General features: G+C 38.8%; 1 protein-coding gene across 1 annotated transcript; it reads right to left on the reverse strand.

The window, feature by feature from the left end:
• Positions 1–423: 423 nt before the first annotated feature.
• LOC115014098 (solute carrier family 12 member 2) lies at positions 424–22,296 on the reverse strand. The gene is made up of 26 exons (XM_029440749.1): positions 21,853–22,296; positions 18,823–18,948; positions 18,665–18,740; positions 17,810–17,905; positions 17,231–17,370; positions 16,974–17,084; positions 16,743–16,851; positions 16,477–16,604; positions 15,453–15,537; positions 14,690–14,838; positions 12,278–12,385; positions 11,759–11,882; positions 11,551–11,652; positions 10,584–10,739; positions 9,194–9,293; positions 8,926–9,037; positions 8,678–8,818; positions 8,236–8,342; positions 5,056–5,135; positions 4,830–4,970; positions 4,435–4,548; positions 3,250–3,361; positions 3,068–3,154; positions 2,180–2,315; positions 2,013–2,080; positions 424–1,075 (listed from the first exon to the last, which is right to left on the reverse strand). Exons 1-26 carry the CDS (start codon positions 22,294–22,296, stop codon positions 940–942), a joined length of 3,288 nt encoding a protein of 1,095 aa, XP_029296609.1. The 3' UTR covers positions 424–939.
• Positions 22,297–23,937: the final 1,641 nt, after the last annotated feature.

Raw genomic sequence — 23,937 nt, forward strand, 5'->3', positions numbered from 1 at the left:
AAAAAGATATACTGCTGTGTAGTTTAATTAACCAGAATGTAGTGTGGATTGTATTTTGTATTACTAATGTAGAAGATGCAAAGTAACTAAAGCTGATAAAGCCAGATAAATGTAGTGCAGTAAAAAAGTACAATATTTCTCTCTGAGATGTAGTGGAGAAGAAGTATAAATATAGCATGAAATGGAAATACTCAAGTAAAGTAATATACAAAAGTGCACTTAAAGTACAACATTTGAGTAAAAGTACTTAGTTACATTCTGTCCCTGCATTAAGCTTATTTCATGTTATCAGGTAAAACTTTATTATCTGTGGGTGAAACTACTTTTATACTAGTTTCTTTACAACAATTTGGGGTCAAGAGAAGCTAAAATGATCCACAAATAATTCGAAAAAGCTGATTGGAAAGAAACGTGACAGAACCATGTGGTTTAGTTAATATTTTAATAAAGTAATGTACAAAATAAGAGATACCGTGTCTTGCGACTTGAAACCCAGTAAAATAAAATACCACTTCATAATCACAGGTCACCTGAATACCAGAAAACATTCTGAAATCATGATTTTATCAATATAAATAAACAATAAAATAAGTTAATATTTACTGTAGTTTAAATAAAAACACACGGAAGCCATAGAATATACAGCCGGTTATTGTCGAAGACAAAAGAAAAAGCCATCTAAATGTTGATTGGGTTGATTAACTTATTAATGAAACAGAAATTTACTGAAGTGAAGCTGAATGGAAATGCAAAATTAGATTTTCTCTTTTCACAGCAGGAGAGTTTCAGATCTGTGGCACAAAACTTTAAGCATGATAATATCTCTGCTCTTGTGCAGCTGCAGGCAGTGTAGTACTGTAACACACACCATGTTTGTGTGTGTTGCCCATGTACGTGTGTGTGTGTGTGTGTGTGTGTGTGTGTGTGTGTGTGTGTGTGTTAGGAGTAGAAGGTGAGGACACTCTGGTGGTTTCCTCGGACCAGCAGCAGAGGTGGGAGGTCTTTGGACAGAGTTTCCAGCCAGCACATGTAGAGGGCGCTCGACACCGTGCCCTTCCTGGCCAAAGGCATGCTCCTGAGAATAAAGAAGTTATCACAAAAAATATTTATTATTATTTATCATTTTGGATATGCTACCAGGAGATTCAAACCAGTTTATTGTGTCATGCAGCGGTGGTATGTACCTTTACTCAAATACTGTACTGAACTACACATTTGAGGTACTTGTACTTTACTGGAGTTTTTTTCTTTTCATGTTAGTTTATTTATAAATTAATTTAACCAACAGTTTATACAAATACAGCTGAAATGATAAGTCAATTAATCAATAAAATAATATATATATATATATATATATATATATATATATATATATATATATATATATATATATTGATAAAGAGCATTTCATGGTTCCAGCTTCTCAAATGTGAAGATTTTCTGCTTTTCCTTTTCCTAATGTTAATAACTACGTATTAGTGATAATGTTGAGGTTTGGACTGTTGGTTGGAATAAACAAAGTTTGTGAAGGTGTCACTTTGGGCTCTGGGTAATTGTGACTGATTTATCACTATTTTGACTATTTTTACAAACCAAACAATCAATCGATTCATGTATAAAATAATCATCAGATTAATCCATAATGAAAATAATCATTATTTTATAGTTCATAATGAGGTCCTCCTCAACCAACAACAACAGTAAAATTCTGTTTTTACATTAATGCATAAGTAATAATCTAATAATGTAAATCTAATGATATGTAATTGTACAACAGTCACATGGGACAATTTTAATACTTTAACTACATTTTCCTGATTATACTTACTTACATGCAGGACTTTTTACTTTAACACAGTATTTTGACAGTGTGGTATTAGTACTTTTACTAATGTAGGTCATGTGAACACCTGGTCCAGGTTTGTCCTCAACTCGAGTTACATAGTAATGACTGAATATAACAAAACATGAAGGTGAAGAAGACAGCTCCACTCAAACAAGTAGGTTCTTACATGACGATGAGCTTTGCCGCGCTGGAGTGTTCCTTCAGCAGCTCGTTCAGTCGGATCTGACGGTTGCTCTGAAAGTCACAGACATCATGTTGACGTTAACATCTCCTTGTTAAACAGCTCTAACTTCACAGTAAACAGAGTGCATGTGTCGGCTGTATGTAGAGGACCTTGGCCCTGTAGAGCTCCAGTTCGTTGTCAGTGATCCTCCAGGGCTCCTGGGCCTTCAGCCTCTCTGCCGCTTCCTGCTCCATGTCGTCTTCCTTCAGCCTGTACGGCTCGATCAGCTCCTTAAAACTCAGCTTACTGCAGAACCACACAGAGACGCCACTTTAGTACAGAGATGTTCTCACTTCCACTCAGCTGTAACAGGTTCCTAATGAGCTAGAAACCATGTTAAAGGTGTTTAAATTATGTTTTCATCTTCAGTTTAAAGCTGCTATGTGTAGGATTTAAAAATGTGCAATTTCTTCGACTCCTTGTGGTAAATCCAAAGGATCCGACCCGTGGACATTTTTATCAAGAATGACTGGAAATGGACCGAAAGCAACAAAAACCCTTGTTTTCTTCCAACTCCTGCCATTCGAATAATTTGTAAAAATTCTATAATCCTATTAAAAATCTACTAATAGCGGCTTGAGCTCTTTTAAAAATAATAATTGAACTTGCTTTTCAATCTTTATCCTTTTACAAATACATTTTTTACTATGTTTGCCCGGTTTGGTTTTGCAAGAAAAAAGAGGTAAAGGGTCATTTTCCAGGTACTGCTAAACAATATGTTCATGGATGAATGTTTAAAGAGTATTTTGCTAAATTTGTTATGTTTTATGTTTATGTCCAAGTTATGTGTGACAGACACATTAATCCAATAAACTTAAAGTTGAAATAAATGATTGCCCCACATTCATCAGCGGAGCTCTATAGCTTAAAAAGGATTCTCATCATTTGTGCTGAAAATCTACCAATTTTGACATCCTTTAAATCATCAGGTGGACTCACTCAATAAAAATCAATCACAATAAATTGAAGTGAAGAGGCAGACTAATCAGAGGTCGTACCTGTGTTTTTTGGGTTTGGTGTTGATGTCTCCGAGGACGTGGATGTCAGAGAAGTCGATCCTGAACCTGCTGAGCAGCGTGGCCATGCTGACGGGACACACACACATACACACACAATAATCAACATACAGAATGCACTCTGTGTATGAAGTGTAAATAAGATGATAGCTGATATGACTCACGCTCGGCGGTCGTGGTCGATGCGGTTGATCTTCCCGCCGATGAAGACACGGATCCTGCAGTCGCCCCACTTGCTCCTGTTGGTCAGCAGGAAGGGGATCAGTAGAGTCAGACCTGCAAACACAAGAAAGGTTAATGTTTGAATCCTTCTCCTCTCGTCTGTAATTGTTGTTGTTGTTGTTGTTGTTGTTGTTGTTGTTGCTGTTGCCAAACCCCTACTATGCAGTACATTCACAGTGGGTGAACTTCTTTTTTGTAACTTAAGATCAATCTGTATATGCTGTGTATGCTGTACTTTCTTATATGTGTTAATATCCATATCCAAGAATATAAAAGCATACAAAAAATCATTAGTTAGTTGGTTCAGTAACAAAACAGAAGAGATAGACTATGTCATGTGACGTAAGAAAGACTTTAAACAAAGTGTATCTCATGCACTATGGTTCTGACAGAAATGAGCATAATTCTGTATAAAGCGTGCTTCTTATGCTTCTTATGCTTTCCTTAAAGGTCCTCAACGGCCAAAGACAAATTATGTTTTGATCCCATTTGAATTGTGTTATAATTTACACATATGATTTTTGTCAATTTAAAAGATAATTTTGCAAGTCAAGAAAGTCGCAGTTTGTCGTATTAACATTTAGTTTTGTGTGAAACCGCTTAGTGAACTACATCCCTCGTCTCGCACAATATACGTCACCAACTGTTACCTTGGCTTACTAGCTAGCTAGGTAGCTTAGCTAGGTTGAACGCACAAAGGTAAAGTAATTTAATCTTATGTGTTTTATCCAGCCAGTCAGAATCGAAATAACACAAGTTGCTCCTGTGAGTAGGACTACAAAATACAAAAAGTCAGTTACACATCTTTTGGGTGTGTAGTATTTCTAATTATGTATATTCACAGTCTTATACTTCAACAAATTAATGAAAGTCTGAGACTTTCTTGACATACAAAATTATCTTTTAAACTGATAAACATCATACTGCATGTGTAATTCATGGCAAAACATTTTTTGTGTCCCCGTTGAACACCATATATATTTTTCTGAAATAAGCGCCCATGGTGGTGCACCGGAAAGGGTGGGACTACGCCTCTCTATAGTAATTACTCCAACTGCCGGAGGGTGGAGACAAAGTTGGTCTAGAGGTAAGCTGTGGTGTGAAGCAAGTGTATTAGACAAACTGACCTCCATCGTCAAACAACCACCAGACATCTATGGTTCCTTTGCCCTGTTTCTTCTTAAACTGCTGGCTGGTCTCCAGCAGACGCTGGTCGGTCAGACTCAGAGGAGACTTGGTCTCTGTAGCAGGTGACATCACATGACATGATAAGACACAGGATAAAGAAACACTTTGACACAAGTGTCAGATGAGAAGATGAATGTCTATCTGTTCAGCAAAGAGATCAATCAAAGAGAAAACAATAACTTCAAAGCTGTTTGATTTACACGTTGTTAATTGAATCAAACTCTGCTAGCAGTTTGACCCTGCTCCTGCTATGCTAAACTGGACACTATATCATGCAGGGATAAAGATAAAGATAGACCAGAAAAAAACTGTGTAGATGAGTGTTCAAGTGTACCCATCATGATGAGCGGACTGCTTTGGTTGTTGGTGTTTTTTGAAGGACAGAATTCAGAGTCTGGGTCTTTAGATAGACTGACAGAAACCACCACCTCCTTACTGCCAATCGGTGGCTTCTCATGGGACGACATCAGCTCGTCTACAGGGACAGACAGGGAGACAGATGCAGTACACTACATGCAGTATAGATAGATAGACAGATATACAGAAGAAGACAGCGGTACCTTGTCCCTGGATGTGAGAAATATCCAGTCCGTCCTGCAGACGAAGGATTGCCACTCCAAACTGCAGGTCAAAGGCATCGCTGTGTAGAGAGAAGTGGATAGGGGTGCAATTCACATTCATGCGTTTATTCTTTACGTTGTTGTGACGGCATGATCCGTCGATGAGTGTTAAGGGGCACAGGCACTCCAAAAATAGGCACAAAAAAGTAGTACAGCCTAAGGAGAGGTTTTACCCCCTGTAAGATATAAGTGCTGACTATATTTATATTAAAATATATATATATATATATATATATATTTATGGTCAGGATAACATATGGATGAAGTATTTGTCATTATCGCAGAAGATGTGTGTCAATTACATAGAATGAACTTAAATAACTTATGGGTTATCTTAAAGTTAAATATGTTATATTTTATCATTTATTTGCTTGCTGAAGTACTGATATATAGTAGTACTTGTGTTAAAGTTAAATTAGAGTACAGGAATCTTTAGTACTCATAGTCGCCTCATTAGAATAATTTTTCTTCCATTAATTGGAACTGTGTGAAGGGAGGTACATGTTAATTTTAACAACTCCTAAAATAAAATAAATATTGTATTTTCATCTGTAATAATTGTGATTATATGTTTTATGCATAGTAATGACATTTTCTTTTTATGAGTTTACAAAAAGGTCATGCCCTATGATTAGGAGACGTGACAGGATTTGGCCAACTGAGATCTACTGCATTTCTGAGGCCCTGCTGAGGCCAGTAAGACACCACTTCCTCTAACAATAGGGGCTCTAGGTGTTACATTCGGTGACAGTTGACTAAACTTTTGACCTCTGATATATAGGTTAACTGCTACTCACAGCTGTTTTGGTTCTTGGAAGAAACAATAGAAAAAACGTCCATCGAGAACACGCTTGCATGTCCTGTGTAAAATGCGCAGGAACGAGCCTTAAGATATAAGGGGATGTTTTTGACAAGTCAGGAGGCTGATAGTGATGGGCAGCGGAGCCCTAACACGCTTGACATAAGATATCATGATTCTTGAACTATAGCGAGACATATGAAACTCTGGCGAGGTAATTACATTTTAATTAACTAACTAAGAGCTTCTAGAGATCGATGAAGTTACAGAATTGTAAACGAGTTTTGATCGTTGGAAATAACCAGTTGCATTTTCAAGAGAAATCAAAACAGAAACTTAATAATTTAACCGCTGGAGCTAGAATAGAGAAAAAACAAATTGATCATCAATGAACCTGAGCTGAATAACGGGACTTCCAATAACCAAACACTTGGAGTAAGTCACTTGAATAACTGTCATATTGTAAACGGTTCTTTATTTTAATTATTTGTATTCCATTTTTTGATAAACTTAAACGTATAGAAAATAAAAGCGTTGTGAAAACTTAAGAAAGCCTTAGTTCGGAGTTCTTCCTTTCACTTTTCTTCAATCGAGACATCCAGAGAGTTGACTGTGATTCTCGTCTTTGTATAAGAGGCCTTTTTCCTAGTGGTTGTCTTAGACTGAGGATAACAAGCCGAGCCTAACTCCCGAGACCGATTAAAGGTTAGCAGGAATAATGTAAGAGGTCCCGTATCCCCGTCCCTCTCTCCTTTCCTCGTAGCCGGTGCTGAAAGAATTTCTCCGTGGCCCATAAGTGTCTTCAGGACAGAGACGAAACCAGTGGGCGGGAGTTTGATTAGGTATTATTAAAAGTAAATAACGGAAGGCTACGAGAGGGGCTTGCGGTGGTAACCGGACGAAAAGCGGACTGAAAACCCAGCTGAAAATGAATCTCTGTGGGCTAAGGGCCCGCTGGTAGCAGTCCGCTGTGTGTTCCGAGAGTGATACCGGCGACAGGTGCTTTTTCCTCCGTTGGGAGGAAAACGTGTCGCTCACCTGGCGAGAGAGTCTCAGTTTCTGACGCTGACTGCTGACTGCTCGCTTCATTGTTTGTGCTTTTAAAAAGTTGTGTGAACAGCTGGAGGTTACTGAGGAGAGGTGACAACGGGGCAGACAGAGCTTGAATAATAAAGTGTATTTATTGCTGGTTCTTCCACCGTCCTCCCCGTAGCCAGATTCCACTGTTCAGTATTGTATATTTCCCCTGAGTATACGCTTCAGCTGCATCATAGAACAGATAATCAAACTTTACTGTCCTGCTCGAGAAATCTGTTTAATAGATAAACACATCTATGCAGCCTACCAAGACATTCAGTCTAAGTTATGAATTATTTGGATGAAAAATAAAAATAAATTACGATTAGTATAGCATGTCCACTGTAGCAGACAGTGGAGTGGTTTTAATGTAAAACTGGAGTATACAATTTAAGAATTCCAGCTGTGGAGGTACATTAAACCAAGACAATTTGTTTTAGAGATGGTACAGTCAGTTTTATTTCAGTCTTTTATTTCCATAATTTATTGTGACTTCTCAACATCTCTGAGTGTGCTGTTCTCTAATGCAAGTGTGGAACAGGACTGAAAGTCTAAGGGCGTGTTCACACCAGCCTTGTTTAGTTTAAATCAAACGTTTAATTCCTTTGGTGCGGTTTGCAGCCTCATAGTCTTCTAGCAGTGGTGAGTGAGGAACGGACCATTAAGATATTTAAACGACATTTCCACCACAAGACTTTTATTATATAGACTTTTAATATTTGCCCAAATCGGACCAGTTGGAACATTTAAACAATGTATCATCCCTGTGTTGTTTCAGGAACCAGATCTTTAGGTGTAAACCTGCCCAAAACTGATCCTCCTTGAATCTACTGAGATTTTGCTAATAAGTCAAAACAAAATGTCCACGACGTAGGACATAAATTAACAGGTGTAATGGGGGTGAGGATATATACAAATTGTTTTAATGTACATCTAGATCAGGAGTAACTTGTGTTATTAAATGATCACGAAACAAGCTCCTGTAACGTTTGATAATGGCATGTTCGGCCTGGTGTTTGCGCTGCTGCATCCCTGTATAAAATATATATAGGGTTATCTTGACCTGAGTTATGCTTCTCAGGCTAAATATCCTCAGGCTGTATTCAAAAGTATGTAGACATATGACTTTATATATGTAGCCAATTGGAGACACCAACCCCAAAAATGGCACGAATCCCAAACCTCAACTGTGTACCTTTGTAAATTTGTTAGTAGCTCTTTTAAGAAGACACACCAGTCCTTACTGTAAAGTGTTGATGTAAATCTCCACATCTCTCATGTCTCCATCACACCAGTTGTTCTTGTAACCCATTACCAACGTGTTGGGCTTCAGACGACCCAAACCGACAGCCTGAACATCAGAGAACACACATGTGACTTTATTAATTTTAATTTTTTACTTTAATGAAGGAGGTTTGGTATACAATATAACTAGATATATTATCACAATTAACAAACAAGTAAGCAAAACAATACAATTAAAACTTAATAGAGAACAAGGCATAACAATTATTAAACAACATGATGCCATGAAGAAAATGTTTATAATCCTGACAAAATGTTCAGGAATAGAAAATAGGTGTCCGTATGAAAAAGTGTTAATATTAAATAAATAAATATTAATAAATCAAATGTGCATTCACTTGTGGACCTGACTGAATTAAATGTTCATCCAGGTGTTCATACCTGCATGAGGAACTGCGCCCCGTGCCTCAGGTTGTCAGCGAACACATGAGTGTAAAAGGCCTTGATACGTTTTTTATTGAGCCAGCGCTGACAGCGGGCGTTTTCCTGAGACAACTCCTTCAAGTTTGGCCGACGGGTCGCCTGAACAGAAGAGACACACAGGTGAGAAGATTACCATCATGCAGAAAGCATTTTGGCGATATAAAGAATGTACTGAAGGTCACAGACTGATTTGAATCTGTACGTACAGTTCTGACGTGAGCGCAGACCATGAGGCCGACGTTCTTGGTGAAAGAATTAACCAGTTGAAGCAGAGCAGGACGAGAGTTTGGATAACCAGTCATCACCAGACACTGCGGCCTGGAAACAGGGAAATCAATTGATCATTTTGCTAACAAGAAGATAGCACTTATCTTGTACTGGTTAAATGGATACATGTTTTCGCATTTGTAAAACCTGTAACAGTTGCATGTATGAAACCAGAACCAAAGTCCAAATCTAAAACTTCCAACTGACCTGAAGTTTTTAATGTGGTCCTCTACTCCAGTAAGGCTCATACAGTGTGTCAGAGCCTGGTTGTAGATCAGAGCCTGAGTGGACGAACCCCAGTTGACATCTGCAGCACACACACATAGTTAATGTTAAGTGTCAAGCGGAATGAAAAAGGCAGTTGAGTGGGACAGAGTACAGTAGGTTGGTGGTTACCAACATAATTATGCTGTACAAATAAAACTTTCTCTGATATTTTCTCTGATCTTTGCTACTTTATTGTGACATATCATATTTTTTAAGTGCTTCAGTTTCGAAGGAAATTAGAAGAACTTCACTCTTTGGTTATTAGCAGACACTACTTCACTTAAAAATGAGGATGCACTGATCCGATATACTGGATCAGTATCGCCGATGCTGACCTTTTTAAGTGGATCAGGTATCTGCCATGACATGACCAATCAACATTAGATACATCTTTATTTGTCAATGTCCAAATAACATTTTCTTTTTCAGTCACATTCATTCACTAATTCAGTTTGTTAGTGCAACAGTATCCCTGACCTTATGTTCCCTGAAATAAACATGATTCCAATGAGTTTCACACAGTGTGTTATACAGGTTTTATAATTGTGAAAAAGAGAGCACTGGTATTGGATCAGTATCAGATCAGAGAATCAGTGGGATATAGCGACTAATCCCCTAAATCCTTGTGGTAATACAGTACTGATGATATGTCTGTAGTAACCCGGAAGTTAACATCGCAATGGTTCCTTCGACAAAAAACGAATGGGATTTTTCCTTTGGATTTTGGATTACTACAGAAAATATGCTCTGTGGCAAAGAAACGTTTAAGGCACTAACATGTTTTGTTTAGCAAAATAATGAACGCCACTTCATGAGTAAGACTAAGAGCAAATGAAATTGGCAGAAGTAAAAGGCTAATGTTAGGCTATAAACAAACAACACCATCTACTTAATGTCACCATCACCGAGCTAAAGGCGGACTTGTGTTCAGTGTGATGACCTTTAGTAGTCTAATTTTGCCACTTTTCAGACAAGTAAAAGCTTCTAATTCACAAATGTCATATGACATATTTAATGTCATAGAACAAAATGTTAAAATCTCTAAACCTTGTGTTAACCACAGACCTTATTTCACACATCTAACTAAATACTCATTCAAAAAACCCATCGACATTGAGGGAACAGGAGGCGCAATAATGCTAACTCATTTTCGGATTAATTCCTCGCAGCACTATATTGTTGTATTTCAGCAGAAGTAAAACAGCCAGCATATAGTGGCCATTAGAGGAACTGCATTTTAGGGCACATTGTCAGTGGCTTCATCATTGATGGTGGTTGGTATCTGATCAGTTTTGCTTCATAGCAAAATGTGAGATCATCATGTCCTCACCAGGTTTGTGGTAGCTGACGTAGATGTAGAGAGCGAGGACGATGAGCAGAGTGACCAGAGCTGCCCACCAGTTGATTACAAACATGACCACACAGCACAGGACCGCCCCGGCAAGAGACACCCACATGTTGTAGTACTTGAAGCTGGGACGCCATCCTGTGGTGACAGATGTGAATGTGACAAAAAGAGCCATGCTAATATTAGCAAATATTAACGGACCATAATACAAGGACACATTTGAACCAAATCCATGAGCTTAATCAGAGTTTTAGTTATGAGTAAGAGGTCAATCATTGTTTTTACACATTTACACACGCAGAGGGCTTAACAATCCATGTTTGATACCCTCATCCTGAAGTGCATAAATAAATAAAAATGGCTAATTAGCTAACTTTAAGCTGTAAATATTGTGGTTCTTTGGCTCCACAACTTTAGTTTAATCACAGCCAATTACATCATTTCTTATTTAAGTGCAGCCTCGAAATGTACTTGTTACCACTGGAGTTTTATTATAAAACATAAAACTATAAACATTGTTGGCAAACTTGTCCAAAGATTCAAGACTCATTACAGTGTTGTCGTCCTCTGAAGGCAAAGCAACAACAGACATCAGGTTATCTTTCAGTACAACACTGGCAGCTTTATACTCGTCTCACCTTGAAGGACAGAGTAAGAAAATAAATATCTTAGTAAGGCTGAAAGTTGAGGTTTACCCAAATAGTTATTTACTACCAAGTACAGGCATATAAGTATGAGTGTTGGCAAATTGAGCAAAAACCGAAGAGTATCCAAGTTTTTTTTTTCTTTTGTCCGACTGAACCTAACAAACGTCCAGGGCAACCAAGCAAAGAAACATTTAATATGGTAAAAATGTGTAATTTTCCCCTTTAATGTATCTAAAAGGTTAGAGAGTCTCTAATATATCTCATCATATATCAAGACTGAATCAATGAAACTGTGGGTTTACCTGGAGAGTTGGCCAGGGAGGCGTGGAAGACGGAGAAGTTAATGAGAGCGTATGAGGCCAGGAAGAAGTTGGAGATGATGGGAGCGATGATGTTCAACTCCGCTAAGAGGCAACAACAGAGAGCTTCAATATTCAATACAAACTGTTCACTCTGGTTCTTATTGAGGAGTTAAAGCTTTAGCTGCAACAGTAACATACAGCAACCTACCAATGAGGATGAAGGCGAGGCCGATGAAGAAGGTCAGAACGTAACCACGGAGAGGCTCGTTGTTCTTCCCATAACCCTTTGCAAACATACCCAGTCCTGGATAGATGTTGTCCTTACACAAAGCCTAGAATCACAATAGCTTTTGTTCATTCATTCATTTCATTTGTTAATTCAGTTGTTTGGAGAGAGATTTGACATTAAAATGGTTGGATCGGGCTCATGTTTGGTCTGTGCGGTAATAAAACTGTTCTTTTTATCTACGTTTTCTGGAAATTGATGTTTGACCAAAAAAATTTTCTAAGCCATAATGTATTTCAAATTAATTTTCTTTTATGTCATTGGCTTTTTGTTAAGAAGCCATTAAAAATAATACCCATACGTTACTCCTTCAGTTCACTATTTCTGTTGCTGATGATACATATGTTCAATTTACAGTTATTGTCAGAGGCTGTTTTAGTGTCTGTGTAAAGTGATGCTGATGTTGCTTTATCTTGTAATAAAGATGATAAACCTTCTGACCTGGAAGACTTTGGGTGCGCTGACCAGCGAGGCCAGAGCCGACGACAGAGTGGCTGAAAAAATCCCTGCGGAGATCAGAGGACCGAAGCCCGACACTAGACTCATCACCTGGAAATCCCACAAACACACACACACACACACACACACACACACACACACACACACACACACACACACACACACACACACACACACACACACACACACACACACACACACATATTTAGGTTCACACTGACTATTCAAGGTGTGTAAACAAGTAGCGTAGAGTTGAGTTGCCATCCAAGTAAGAAATTATGGGATTTTGTTACACGCAGAAGCAACTGTTAGCAGCTGTTTTGCATATGTCTCTCTTTCTCTCGTTGACTACTACGATGGGGGGGAAAGGATCAGAGTCAAAAGTTCTATTTAGCACGGTAAGAAATCGTGTTCGGTACGGCTGTCTATAGATCACCGCTCCGTTTTAGTACTACTGACACCTACAGCTAAGTGATATTCACATGTAGCTCGGCCAATAATTTTGTTGTTTTTATATAGATACTCAAAGCTTAATAAATAAAATAAAAACACGGTTCAACAATCAGTCTATGATCAATGACCAATGACCAATCTGATTTAACTATTTAAATTCTTAGTCAGGGACACCTCTACTAATCTAATCTCTAATCTAATCTAATCTATTGTTATTACATTATTATTTCTTAGAGTTGGTATTTAGTGTTGTGTCTGGGACAGAACGTGTCACAATGTGCTCTATAGGGACTGTGTGTTTTTGTTAAATATCACAATCAACGCAACTCTGAGATTTTCGTTGTGTGATCTGAGGCCAGCTGGACTCAACACACCGAGCTGAGACACATTTAACAGCAGCATAACAGCCAACCCAATGCTGCCGCTCAGTAATAAAGTTAGGACATGACATTTGTTTTGTTCCTAAACAAGCTGAACATGAAAATCCACTTATAACATAATATTTCTTATTACTGACTGAAACAAAGTACAGAAGGCAGCTCTGTTCTCAAACATCAACACCTACCAACCTTATGTGACGTCTGTTAGCATGTGAGAGGACAAAAAACACACACACACATGTTAGACTTATTTACAGCTGCTTTTCTGTTGGACACATTATAGTGATACAGAGCAGAACTTAAAATAAAGAATTGTATTAAAACAAGAGCAAGTGCAACAGTCTGTAGCAACGGACGAGACTGTGCACAATGTCAGGGATATCAGTGTCAGTGAGCTGTGTGTGTGTTAGTGTGTGCATGTGTGTGTGTGTGTGTGTGTGTGTGTGTGTGTGTGTGTGTGTGTGTGTGTAGGTGGATGTTGTCAATGCTCTCATTCAGCTCAGGCTCCAACCAGCTCCAACCTTGTGACTGAAAACAACAGTCACTATTATCACTGCTGCACTTTGTTTGCGAACAGCTCCGTCTCACACACACATGCACACACACACACACACACACATGCACACACACACACACACGCACGCGCACACACACTCACACACACACACACACACACACACACACACACACACACACACACACACACACACACACACACAAACAGTGCAGGCATCTAAGACAGCATGCAGAAAAAACGAGCAGCATTGTGAAACATTTCAGTCTGTTAATGCCAGTTAACAGGTATTTATAATTTATACACCTGACTTCCATCTTTGTCATTAAAGCATACACCCAGGGACCAGATGGGGTTGGTGCTCCATTAGTATAAAATCAGTATTGTGATATCAATACAAATGAAGCATGAAAAACTAAAACTTTCTTCATAATATATAAACTAAATAAACATAAAGAGTCTTGAGACAAAATAGTAACAAATTAAAACGAAGAGAGAAGGAAATCACATCCAAAAACACTTGAGGGAATGATGTGCGGTGTGTCAAGTGTCTGCAGATAGCAGTGTTTAAGGCACTTCATATTGGTGTGTAAAGTGTGTGTCTTTATTATGCAAAGATGTTGAAAGTAATATCAGTATTGAGGTAAATGAGTCTTGTCCTGGTCTTGAAGGCTGCATTAAGGGCAACACACAAAGTCCATGTTACACACACTATACACACAGAAGATGTTGCTGGGTTAAATTGTTAATCCAGGAAGTGAATGGGATCAAAATAGCTGCTTTCATGGACTGTCGATGTCGACTGTTGACGATGAGAAACAGGACAGTGTCGTATCCTGGCACGGCACCGGCGTCAATGTGTAGGCCTCCATAGAAAACAATAGCTGTGGGCGTTTCCATGCACGTCACACCATGCCAGTGTGATGGCTTTTATATAACAGAAATTCCTGAGCTGCCCTGAATGTTTTAAAGGAAATAAACAGTATTCTACCTAATTGGTCATCATATCATATCCACATTATCAAGTGTCCAGTGTGTGTCAGTTACCTGGAAGTCGTTCATCAGGCCGTACTGACAGCCTCCCTCCTTGCAGATGGAGAAGTCGTAGCCCAGTGTGCAAGCGGCGTCGGTGCAGTTCACCGTGTCGCTCACCGTGTCGTTGTGGTCGCCGGTGGCATCCCTGACGATGCAGGAGCCTGCAGGAGGAGAAAACCAACACACACGCTGACATATTGTAACAACAGCAGAGCCAAATCATCAGGGAGGATTAGTCAACCAGTCCCTCTGTTTGTATTTATCATCCCTACAGGACATTTACCACTCAATGATGAATCACAACTTTTTGCATTCTTTTCTTTGTTGTTTTTAGTTTAATTTCTGTCTTTAGCTTGACCTTTTAACTTACAACACGCCTACTAGGCCATTTCAAAGTGAAACTGTAACTGAGATGTGTACAGAACTATTCTTTATCTATTTTTATAGTGAGAATTATGTTTCTTTCTTTTAATAGGATCAAAAAGCAAAAAGGAACAACTGTAAACACCTCTTTATGTTTGCCACATATTTGAGCATTTTCAAATACTTACTACAGGTGTTGAACAACATATAATAATCCACAGTTTAAAAGCATATCATCACAGTTGTGCCTCAGTTTTTCAGTACAGCTGTACTGTAGTCAGCGAATTTATATGAGTTTTAGAAGACGAGCTATAAATATCTTCATATCTAGGAAAACTCAACAGAGTTTGATGCAGAATAGACCGAGTTACATACACCTTGATAAGTGTTAAACTCAAGTGTGTAATATTACCTGCAGAGATGGTGACAGCCACGTAGGTGATTCCTGTGATGAGGATGGCCAGCAGAGTACCTTTAGGGATCGCTGACTGAGGGTCCTATAGAAGGAGACATGATGGGTTTCAAGTTTATTGTCTGCTCGATTTAAAATGTACCTTGAGCCTCAAACAGTTGAAAGGCATTATACAAAGCTGAAAGCATTGTTTCAGTGAATTCTACTGGTTAAACTAATATTAATACATTTTAAAAATACTTAATTCGTAAAACACTTTTCATACAAAAAGATGTAATACAATTTGTTCCGAAAATATATAAAAAACACATAAAAAGACAGATATAGAAATAGAAGCCATTAAAAACAGCAGGAAGGATTTTGAGTCAAATCAAAGAGAAATTACAAAGTAAATACAACAAAAGACTGTTTCAGAGTCTGTAAGAAACAAATGCAGCATCAACACAGACTTAAGTCCTGGAGTGATGAACAGTTCATGCGAGAGAATCAGCAGGACACAGTAAACTGGTGAGAACCTAAACTGTACAGTCTGAAAATCAGCTTAAAAACAGTTCTATGGTTTACAGTTATATGTGAACCCAGTATAGTTTTGGTGAGGATCCAGGTTGCAGTATTTTGAAAGTAAATAAAAGTTTGAAAGAGTTTGAGTTGAACAGTTGACTCCCAAGAGAAATGGTGTGACCTTATTCTTTAAGTGGTAAAATGCAATCAAAAAAGATCACTTTCTGAAAAGCGTTGACAGGGCTCAAACCATCAAACGAAGCAGAGACATAGAGTCGTGTGTCATCTGCCTATCAATGGATGCTATGTTTGTGGATAACAGAAACATTAACTCCTTCTGAACATGAACATCAAAGTTTTGATTGTGCTGCACCTCTGAGATCACACAACAGTTAAATCAGAGTGTACTGATTTTCAGCATGATTTTTTCCCCCTTTTTCAGAACTACTCAAACATCCGTCAAACATAATTCATCCATCATTAGATTGTCAAATACTATACGATGCAAAATGTAAAAACTCACCGTGAGGTCTCCGGAGATGTTGGCTCCGGCCAGGATCCCGGTGGCCGCAGGGAAGAAAATGGCGAACACTGAGAAGAATGTCTCATCCTCTCGAAAGTCTGGACCCAGGTTCTCTAAAAGGATAGCAGCTGTAGGAAGAAGGAGCCAAATACAAAGGCATATAAAGGTTATACCTTTCATTTAAATTCTAAAACTGCAAATGTTAGGTCAGGGACACTTTTGAATAGACCAAACGTTTTGGTAAAACAAAGAGAATGCAGACTGACAGTTGTAGCCGAAGAATCCTTTGGGCTCTTTGCTTTCTATTGACATGAAGCTTCCTATAAAGTAATTTGCAATGGCTGCCAGAAGGACAACCAGGAGGACAATCTGAGCCTGATGGACAGAGACAGAGAGAAAAACAGAGATGAGGAGCAGGGTATAACTGATGGACACAGTGATGTCAGTCTTTGAGATGTCAGCAGAGGATTTTGGGTGTCCACTGTTTTCTGTCCTACCTTGGCTTCCCACTCCATCCCAGCTACAGAGATTCCCAGCAGAAGGATGACAGTCAGAGTCCCGACGATACGAATATCGTTTAGCTCATCAGTCATCAGAGCATCAACATCCTGCAACCAACAACCAAAGCAGGAACAAGATCAGTTAAGAATTTGTGTTTGACAGACAGACAGACAGACAGACAGACAGACAGACAGACAGACAGACAGACAGACAGACAGACATGTTTGAATGGTTATACCAAAGTATTTCTCACATTAAGCATCTCGACGACTGTCTCTGCGAAGCCTACGACGTACATGGCCACAGCCACGGCGTTGGCGAAAGCAAAGATCAGACCGATGGAGCCTCCGAACTCCGGGCCCAGACTCCTGGAGATCAGGTAGTATGCTCCTCCTGGACAGCAGTGACCCACAGTATTAATCATTGTTTAGTCATGTGGTGCTGGTTAACTTTAAAGATTAAGTTTCTATCTCAAGGACACTGGTAAAATAATCACTTTCAAAGCATGTTGACTCACTGGAAACATTGATACAGTTTTCTTACAACCTCCTGACTGAGCCTTGGTGCAGCTATCATTATTACTTCAAATATGTCAGTGATCCTGTAGTACGAGCTAGTTCTCAATAGAAATCTGAAAATATTGTCTTAAATTTGGTTGGTAAATGCAAATATTTTCACAATCAGTTAGGGTTTTTAAAAATTCATACTTTGTTGTTCTAACAGAATATGAATCCTCTGTATTTCATTAAAACTGTGTGGTAGACTAACAAAATCTCCTCCCTAATCAGATGATTTTTTCAAAATAAAAGCCTGTGTACAGTTGCTGTCTTACCTCCTCGTACAAAGCCATTGGTTGCTATAGCAGAGGTAGACAGACCGGTGATGGTGGTGACGACAGTCGCCATCAGAATGATCGCAATGGTCAGTCCTAAAAACAGATGTGTTAAACAGATGTTTCATGTAGCCGTTGGGGTAGTTATGTTAGCTTACTAGCTAATATGAGAAAGCGAGCTGGCCCAACTTTTCAACATTGATATACTATACTATATTATTCACGTCTTAAAAAAGATAACTCACCTTGTTTTAAGGTTTCACAGAATGCTCATTTATGTAATCTTATGGCTTAACTTATTTCTGTGGAAAATATTTTATATATTTATTAATGTGAACATATTCCATGAAAAGATGTTAGTTTCTGACTTCCTGTGTGTGGCTCTCAGTTCCGAGCTTTTATCAAACATTACACAAACAGGAGGAAACAGTGCATTTGTTGGGGACTATTTTCAGCGGTGGGTTACTCCATATTTGGTGCTCAAGTGAGGATTTGTGGCAGCAAATAATAAGAACAGGTCAGCCAGTGCAACAGTGAGGCTCACTGATGTGATTTAATAAAGATTTGGACAACAATGGAGCTCTATGGCAAAGAGGAAGAAGATATATCAGGCTTTGATACGCACACAATACTTGTTAGAAGATACATTCAGTGTTGTTTTTGAGTCTTTTCAGGGGATTTGTTAATGAAGAAATATAGAACATTAACCTGTTAGTAATGTAGCTGCCAAATAATACATCTAATGAGACTCTGATTGGCTGGTCTGCAGGCAGAAAGCCCTCTGAAGGAGAATTAGCTCACATTTGGATTCTTCTCCTAAAGGCAAACAGTTAAACTGGATTTAATTGTATGTACCGATTCCAGCTTGTCCGACAATCCAGGACATTCGGATGAAAAGCATCACACCCCAGATATTCAGCATGCATCGGATCTGCAACACACACAGATCAAATTAAACATCACATGGAGAAACAGAGGGATACTCCTTTAACACTCCTGTACATAACACTAACCAAGACTCCTTTGACCCAACCAAACTTGACAGTTCCTCCTTTCGCATTCTTTGCCGCCAAGGCCGCCGCCGCCTCTTCAGCTGCTGATGGCTCCTCTCCACTGGCCAGACCGTCCTCAAATGGATCCTGACAACCAATCACAGCCAGGGAGGAAAGGAGTGAAAGACAAATACACAGACAGGTGAGTAAAAGAGAAAGTACGTTTTTTGTATTTGTGGATCAACGGAAAAGAATATTACGTGTATCATACGTTTAAACATCAATTGTTTAATTGTTTGATTTAATTTGATTAATCACATTAAATGAACAAACATTTGTTGGTTATGAAGAGCAACATGATTCATTATGAGTTAACTTTATAAAAAAAGATAGTGTGGTTTTGGCTGTTGAATTATAAATGAGATGAATTTCACATCAAAACATTAAAATATGATTTAAAAAAAAGTTTGCTCTGCTAACTTGTGATTTAAATTATTAATTTACTTGACATTAATTTGACATTCAGAAAAGTGCCGACTTTCAGTTTTAAGGGGGTTTGAGACTGGAGGACATCACGTCTCATAAACAATACTGCTGTTCTTATAAACAATAACAATGTTCCCCTCAAATAAAAAAATATAATAATTTAGCTCTTGAACCTCAGAGTTACTGTATCACCTCAAATCGACAAGTGTGCTGGAATAAAGATAAAACACAACTTTGTCATTTGCATTATAGGAAAAGTCACATTTTCATGAAAACTTAAGTCAAGCTAACAGAAAGTACATTTAAACAGTGAGATTGACAGAATGATATGAAGTGTTAATATAAAGCTGAAATCCTAACACCAATCCTGATTAAGTACACAGACCCCTGGACACAGACATGCAAGACGGGCCCACCACCTCTCCTACGTGGGAGCAAGACACACAGACTTTATAGTTGTTGAGACTCTTTTTGTTGTTGTTTTAGGTCTCTTTGTGGTCATTTTATGTTTGTCTTTGGTCACTTTGAGTCTCTTCCTGGTTGGTACGTGTCTCTTTGAGTGACATTTTGTAGGTAAAGGCCGGAGAGGGGGTCCTGACACTTTGTGATTAGTTACATTAGGTTACATTAAGTAGCCCATCCATGATTGGTTTAACAAATGCCTAAAACTGACAATAACTGGACTTTCTCAGAACTGCTTGAAGTGACTCCATTTGCAAAGAAATATTGTCTTATGTGTGAAATGTGTAAGTATAGTACGATGTAGATATCATAAAAACTATCATATACTTATACTGTATTGTTTAAAACATTTACAAGAATGGTGTGATGAATGTGGTTTCCCGGCAGGAGGGTCGTTAAGTACGGCACAGATACGGAAACGAGGCATGATTTCCAATGCTATGTTATACTATTTTAATTCTGCTATGTTATACTATTTTAATTCTGCTATTTTATACTATTTTAATTCTGCTATTTTATACTATTTTAATAATGATACTTCAGACTCATTTACATCAACACTGTGATTATTGTACTGTAAATGCTCTTATTCTGTTATGTTTTTGCTGTGAAGCACTTTGGGCTGCAATTCTTGTATGAAAGGTGCTATACAAATAAAGCTTATTATTATTATTATTATTATTATTATTATTATTATTATTATTATTATTATTATTATTATTATTATTATTATTATTATTATTATATTATTGGAGGTTGAGACCTCATTGAGTTGTGTGCAACCAATCTAACATATAAGAGTCTGGTGATATGTGTGTGTTGATTTTTGCACTATAAAACGATTAAAATGTAGTTTATTTAACTGTTTGAAACATCTGTAAGTCAGTAATTGTACAGAGAGCTCATACGTCATCCAACATCCTCTTGACAGAATACTACTACTCACTATCAATGTACAATGTACGTCTATGTTACAGCTACCTAGTTGAATCAGAGGAGTGGGAAGCCTGCAGGGTCATGAGAGGAAGCATTGTGTGCGTGTGTGTGTGCGCGCACGTGTGTGTGCGTGTGTGTGTGTGTGTGTGTGTGTGTGTGTGTGTGTGTGTTGGGGTCATGTCTCCAGTGATGTCACTGAGTCCCACTCAGAGTCTCTGCATACCTCTACATACCTCGCATAACTAAACATGCCTGAATAAATGAAAGTGGTTCACTCTTTAAATGAATTAAATTAAATGCAAACTGAGAAAGCAGGAATTTTAAAGTACTTACAGGGCAAAATATCCCCATAATCTTTCTGCAAGTGTGTTTGTGCTATTTAGTGACATTTTCATACTTAGAATAATATTTATAGAAATGTATCTTATTTAAAATGATTTTCCACAAGCTTACCAATAATACTTAAGTCAAATGTTGCAAGCAGATTGTTTACTTGTAATGATGTGTTTTAAAATGAGTAGTGGACAGTAAGTACGTTTAGTCAAGTACTGTATGTACAATTTTAAGGTACTTTAGTTGAGTATTTCTGCTTCTCTATACTTCTACTCCACTACACCTCAGAGGCAAATATTGTACTTTTACTGCACTACATTTATTTTATAAATGTAGTTACTTTGAAGATTAAGATTCAGACTAAATACACAAATATATAATCAACAAATCACGTATCATGTATTATTACAGGTTACGATAAAACTATCAAAAATTAAAAGCTCCTCCTTTACCAGAAGCAACATTAATGCATCAATAATTATAATTCAAACATATATAGCATATGTTATTCTGGAATGGGTCGTTGTGCAGAATGAGTACTTTTACTTTCGATATGTACATTTGGATGCTATGTCTTCCTTTTACTCAAGTAAAATATTTATTTTTAGGACTTTTACTTATAAAAGTATTTGTACACTGTGGTATTGTTACTTTTACTTAATTACAGGATCTGAATACTTCGTCCACCTCTGTTTACAATTGTGGTATTGCTACTTTAAGTTCACGTTAAAACGTCTGAATACTTTCTCCAGAAAACTGAACATGTTGACTTTTGCTTTGAAAACTGACGTGAAGTTATTTTAAGGGAATGAAGACACATTTCATTGTCGTTACTTTATCGAGTTCATCGTGCAGCTCCGACAGCGACGGTCTGCCCCACTTCTCCCCAAGAGGCGCAGCAGTCTGCCGGTAGAAGTCGATGTTCGGCACAGCGTCGATGGTGTTGTGTCCGAAGGTCCTCATGTAGTAAGTGTTGGAGTGGGAGTCGGAGATGTGCGTATGTCCCGTGCCCGTAGAATGGAGGCTGACCGAATCGCTCCTCGCTGTGTCCGGCTCGTAGGACACGTCAGGCGGGAGCCCGATGTCCATCGCGCTGCCCAGGGCTCCTGAGTCCAGGAACCCCACCACCTTGAACCGGCTTTTGGACTCCTCAGGCTGCTTGGATCCATCGGTGGACGCCGGGATGGTTGCTGCAGAGGATGCTTCCGTTACCGTATCCACCTGGAAGCGGCTCTGAGGGGAGCCACTGCTCTTCAAGGACGGTTTCTGTCCCGACATGTCCGGCCGGAGAGACGCCAAAAAGCCGTCCAGAGATTTACTAATGCACCGAGAGACAAACGGTTACCGTGAATTACACACCTGCTCCAAAGCCGCGGGGCAGCAGCGTCGCAGCATGTAGTGCCAAGCAGTCCGAGCAGACACACACAGCAGACTGGAAGAGGAATAAATAATAACACGGGAGTCCAAATGAAACATTTAGATACAAAAGTTAAGCACAAACAGTCATTAACTCCTCAGCAAACTCTGGGTACCAGACGCACTAGGACGCACAGCAAAGATCTGTGCGTAATGTGCGTAAAGGACATCAACTCTCTCTCTCTCTCTCTCTCTCTCTCTCTCTCTCTCTCTCTCTCTCTCTCTCTCTCTCTCTCTCTCTCGCTCTCTCTCTCTCTCGCTCTCTCTCTCTCTCTCAGTGTCCCTCTCCGTCCGTCTCTCGGTGTCTCTCCCTCTCCATCTGTCCATCCATCCACAAGTTGGCGAGCGTATTGTCCCTTCAGATGGCGACTCAAACGGTTTATTGTCATCTGACTTGTTCCCTTTCTCCTCCTCTCTCTGCACTCTCGAGACATCTCAACATGTCGGGAACACGGCGGAGAGGAGGAGGAAGGGGAATAAATGATGGATCGGTGTCCATTACGCACCAGACTTTGGCACGCGTCGTGGCGCATGCATGTCGGGAAGAAAAGAGAGGAAGAGCCAGAGAGGACACTTGAAATGATGAGAGAGGGACAGAGATTTTACCTCATACATTTTAAATAACACTGAAACATACGTCTGTTTATTTCAACTGCGAGTGGCCTGACTGACAGCAGACATGAAACCAAAAGTATTTTCTCCAAAAGTTGCACAAATATCACCAAAGAGTAACAATATACATAAAACTATAAGCAATATAAACACTAAAGCACATGTCAGTAATACATTAAAGTGTGTGTGTGTGTGCGTGTGTGTGTGTGTGTGTGTGTGTGTGTGTGTGTGTGTGTGTGTGTGTGTGTGTGTGGCAGCCTTAAACAAAGACATTTGTCATCATTGCTGGTGACATGACACACTGAGACATTCACATAGAGGCCAAGAGGCACGCAGGGAGACGAAGGGCGTGTGTTGCGTGTGTGTGCGTGTGTGCGTGTGTGTGTGTGTGTGTGTGTGTGTGTGTGTGTGTGTGTGTGTGTGTGTGTGTGTGTGTGTGTGTGTGTGTGCATGCATCGTTTGCATAGGAAACAACAGCTACTTTCTCTGACAAATTGCTTGATGCTGAAGCCAAACACTGGACAATAAATACAAGGATAGAATGTCAGAAACCAGTTCAACCAATGTAACCAGTAGAACTTTGTTCAACTTAAAAATTAAGATTACATCTTAACAGTTGGAAGCAATCTGTCAATCATCACAATGTTTTTTTACTGGGATACATTTGTTCATACAGAATATTTCCAATAAAATAAAAAAGTGAAACAGTTAATTCATAAGAAGGTTTTTACTTTCTTTATTCTTTCTAATTTAAATTATTTCAATATTCAACTCTTTTGCTCCTACAATCAATAAAAAGGCAACAGGTTCTTAGAATCTTACAGAAACATTGTTGATGAAAACCTATGAAGTCAAATTAATTTCTGCAATTATTTATTCATTATATTTTCA

This window comes from Cottoperca gobio, chromosome 9, assembly GCF_900634415.1.
Source record: "Cottoperca gobio chromosome 9, fCotGob3.1, whole genome shotgun sequence".
Taxonomy (NCBI): Eukaryota; Metazoa; Chordata; class Actinopteri; order Perciformes; family Bovichtidae; genus Cottoperca; species Cottoperca gobio.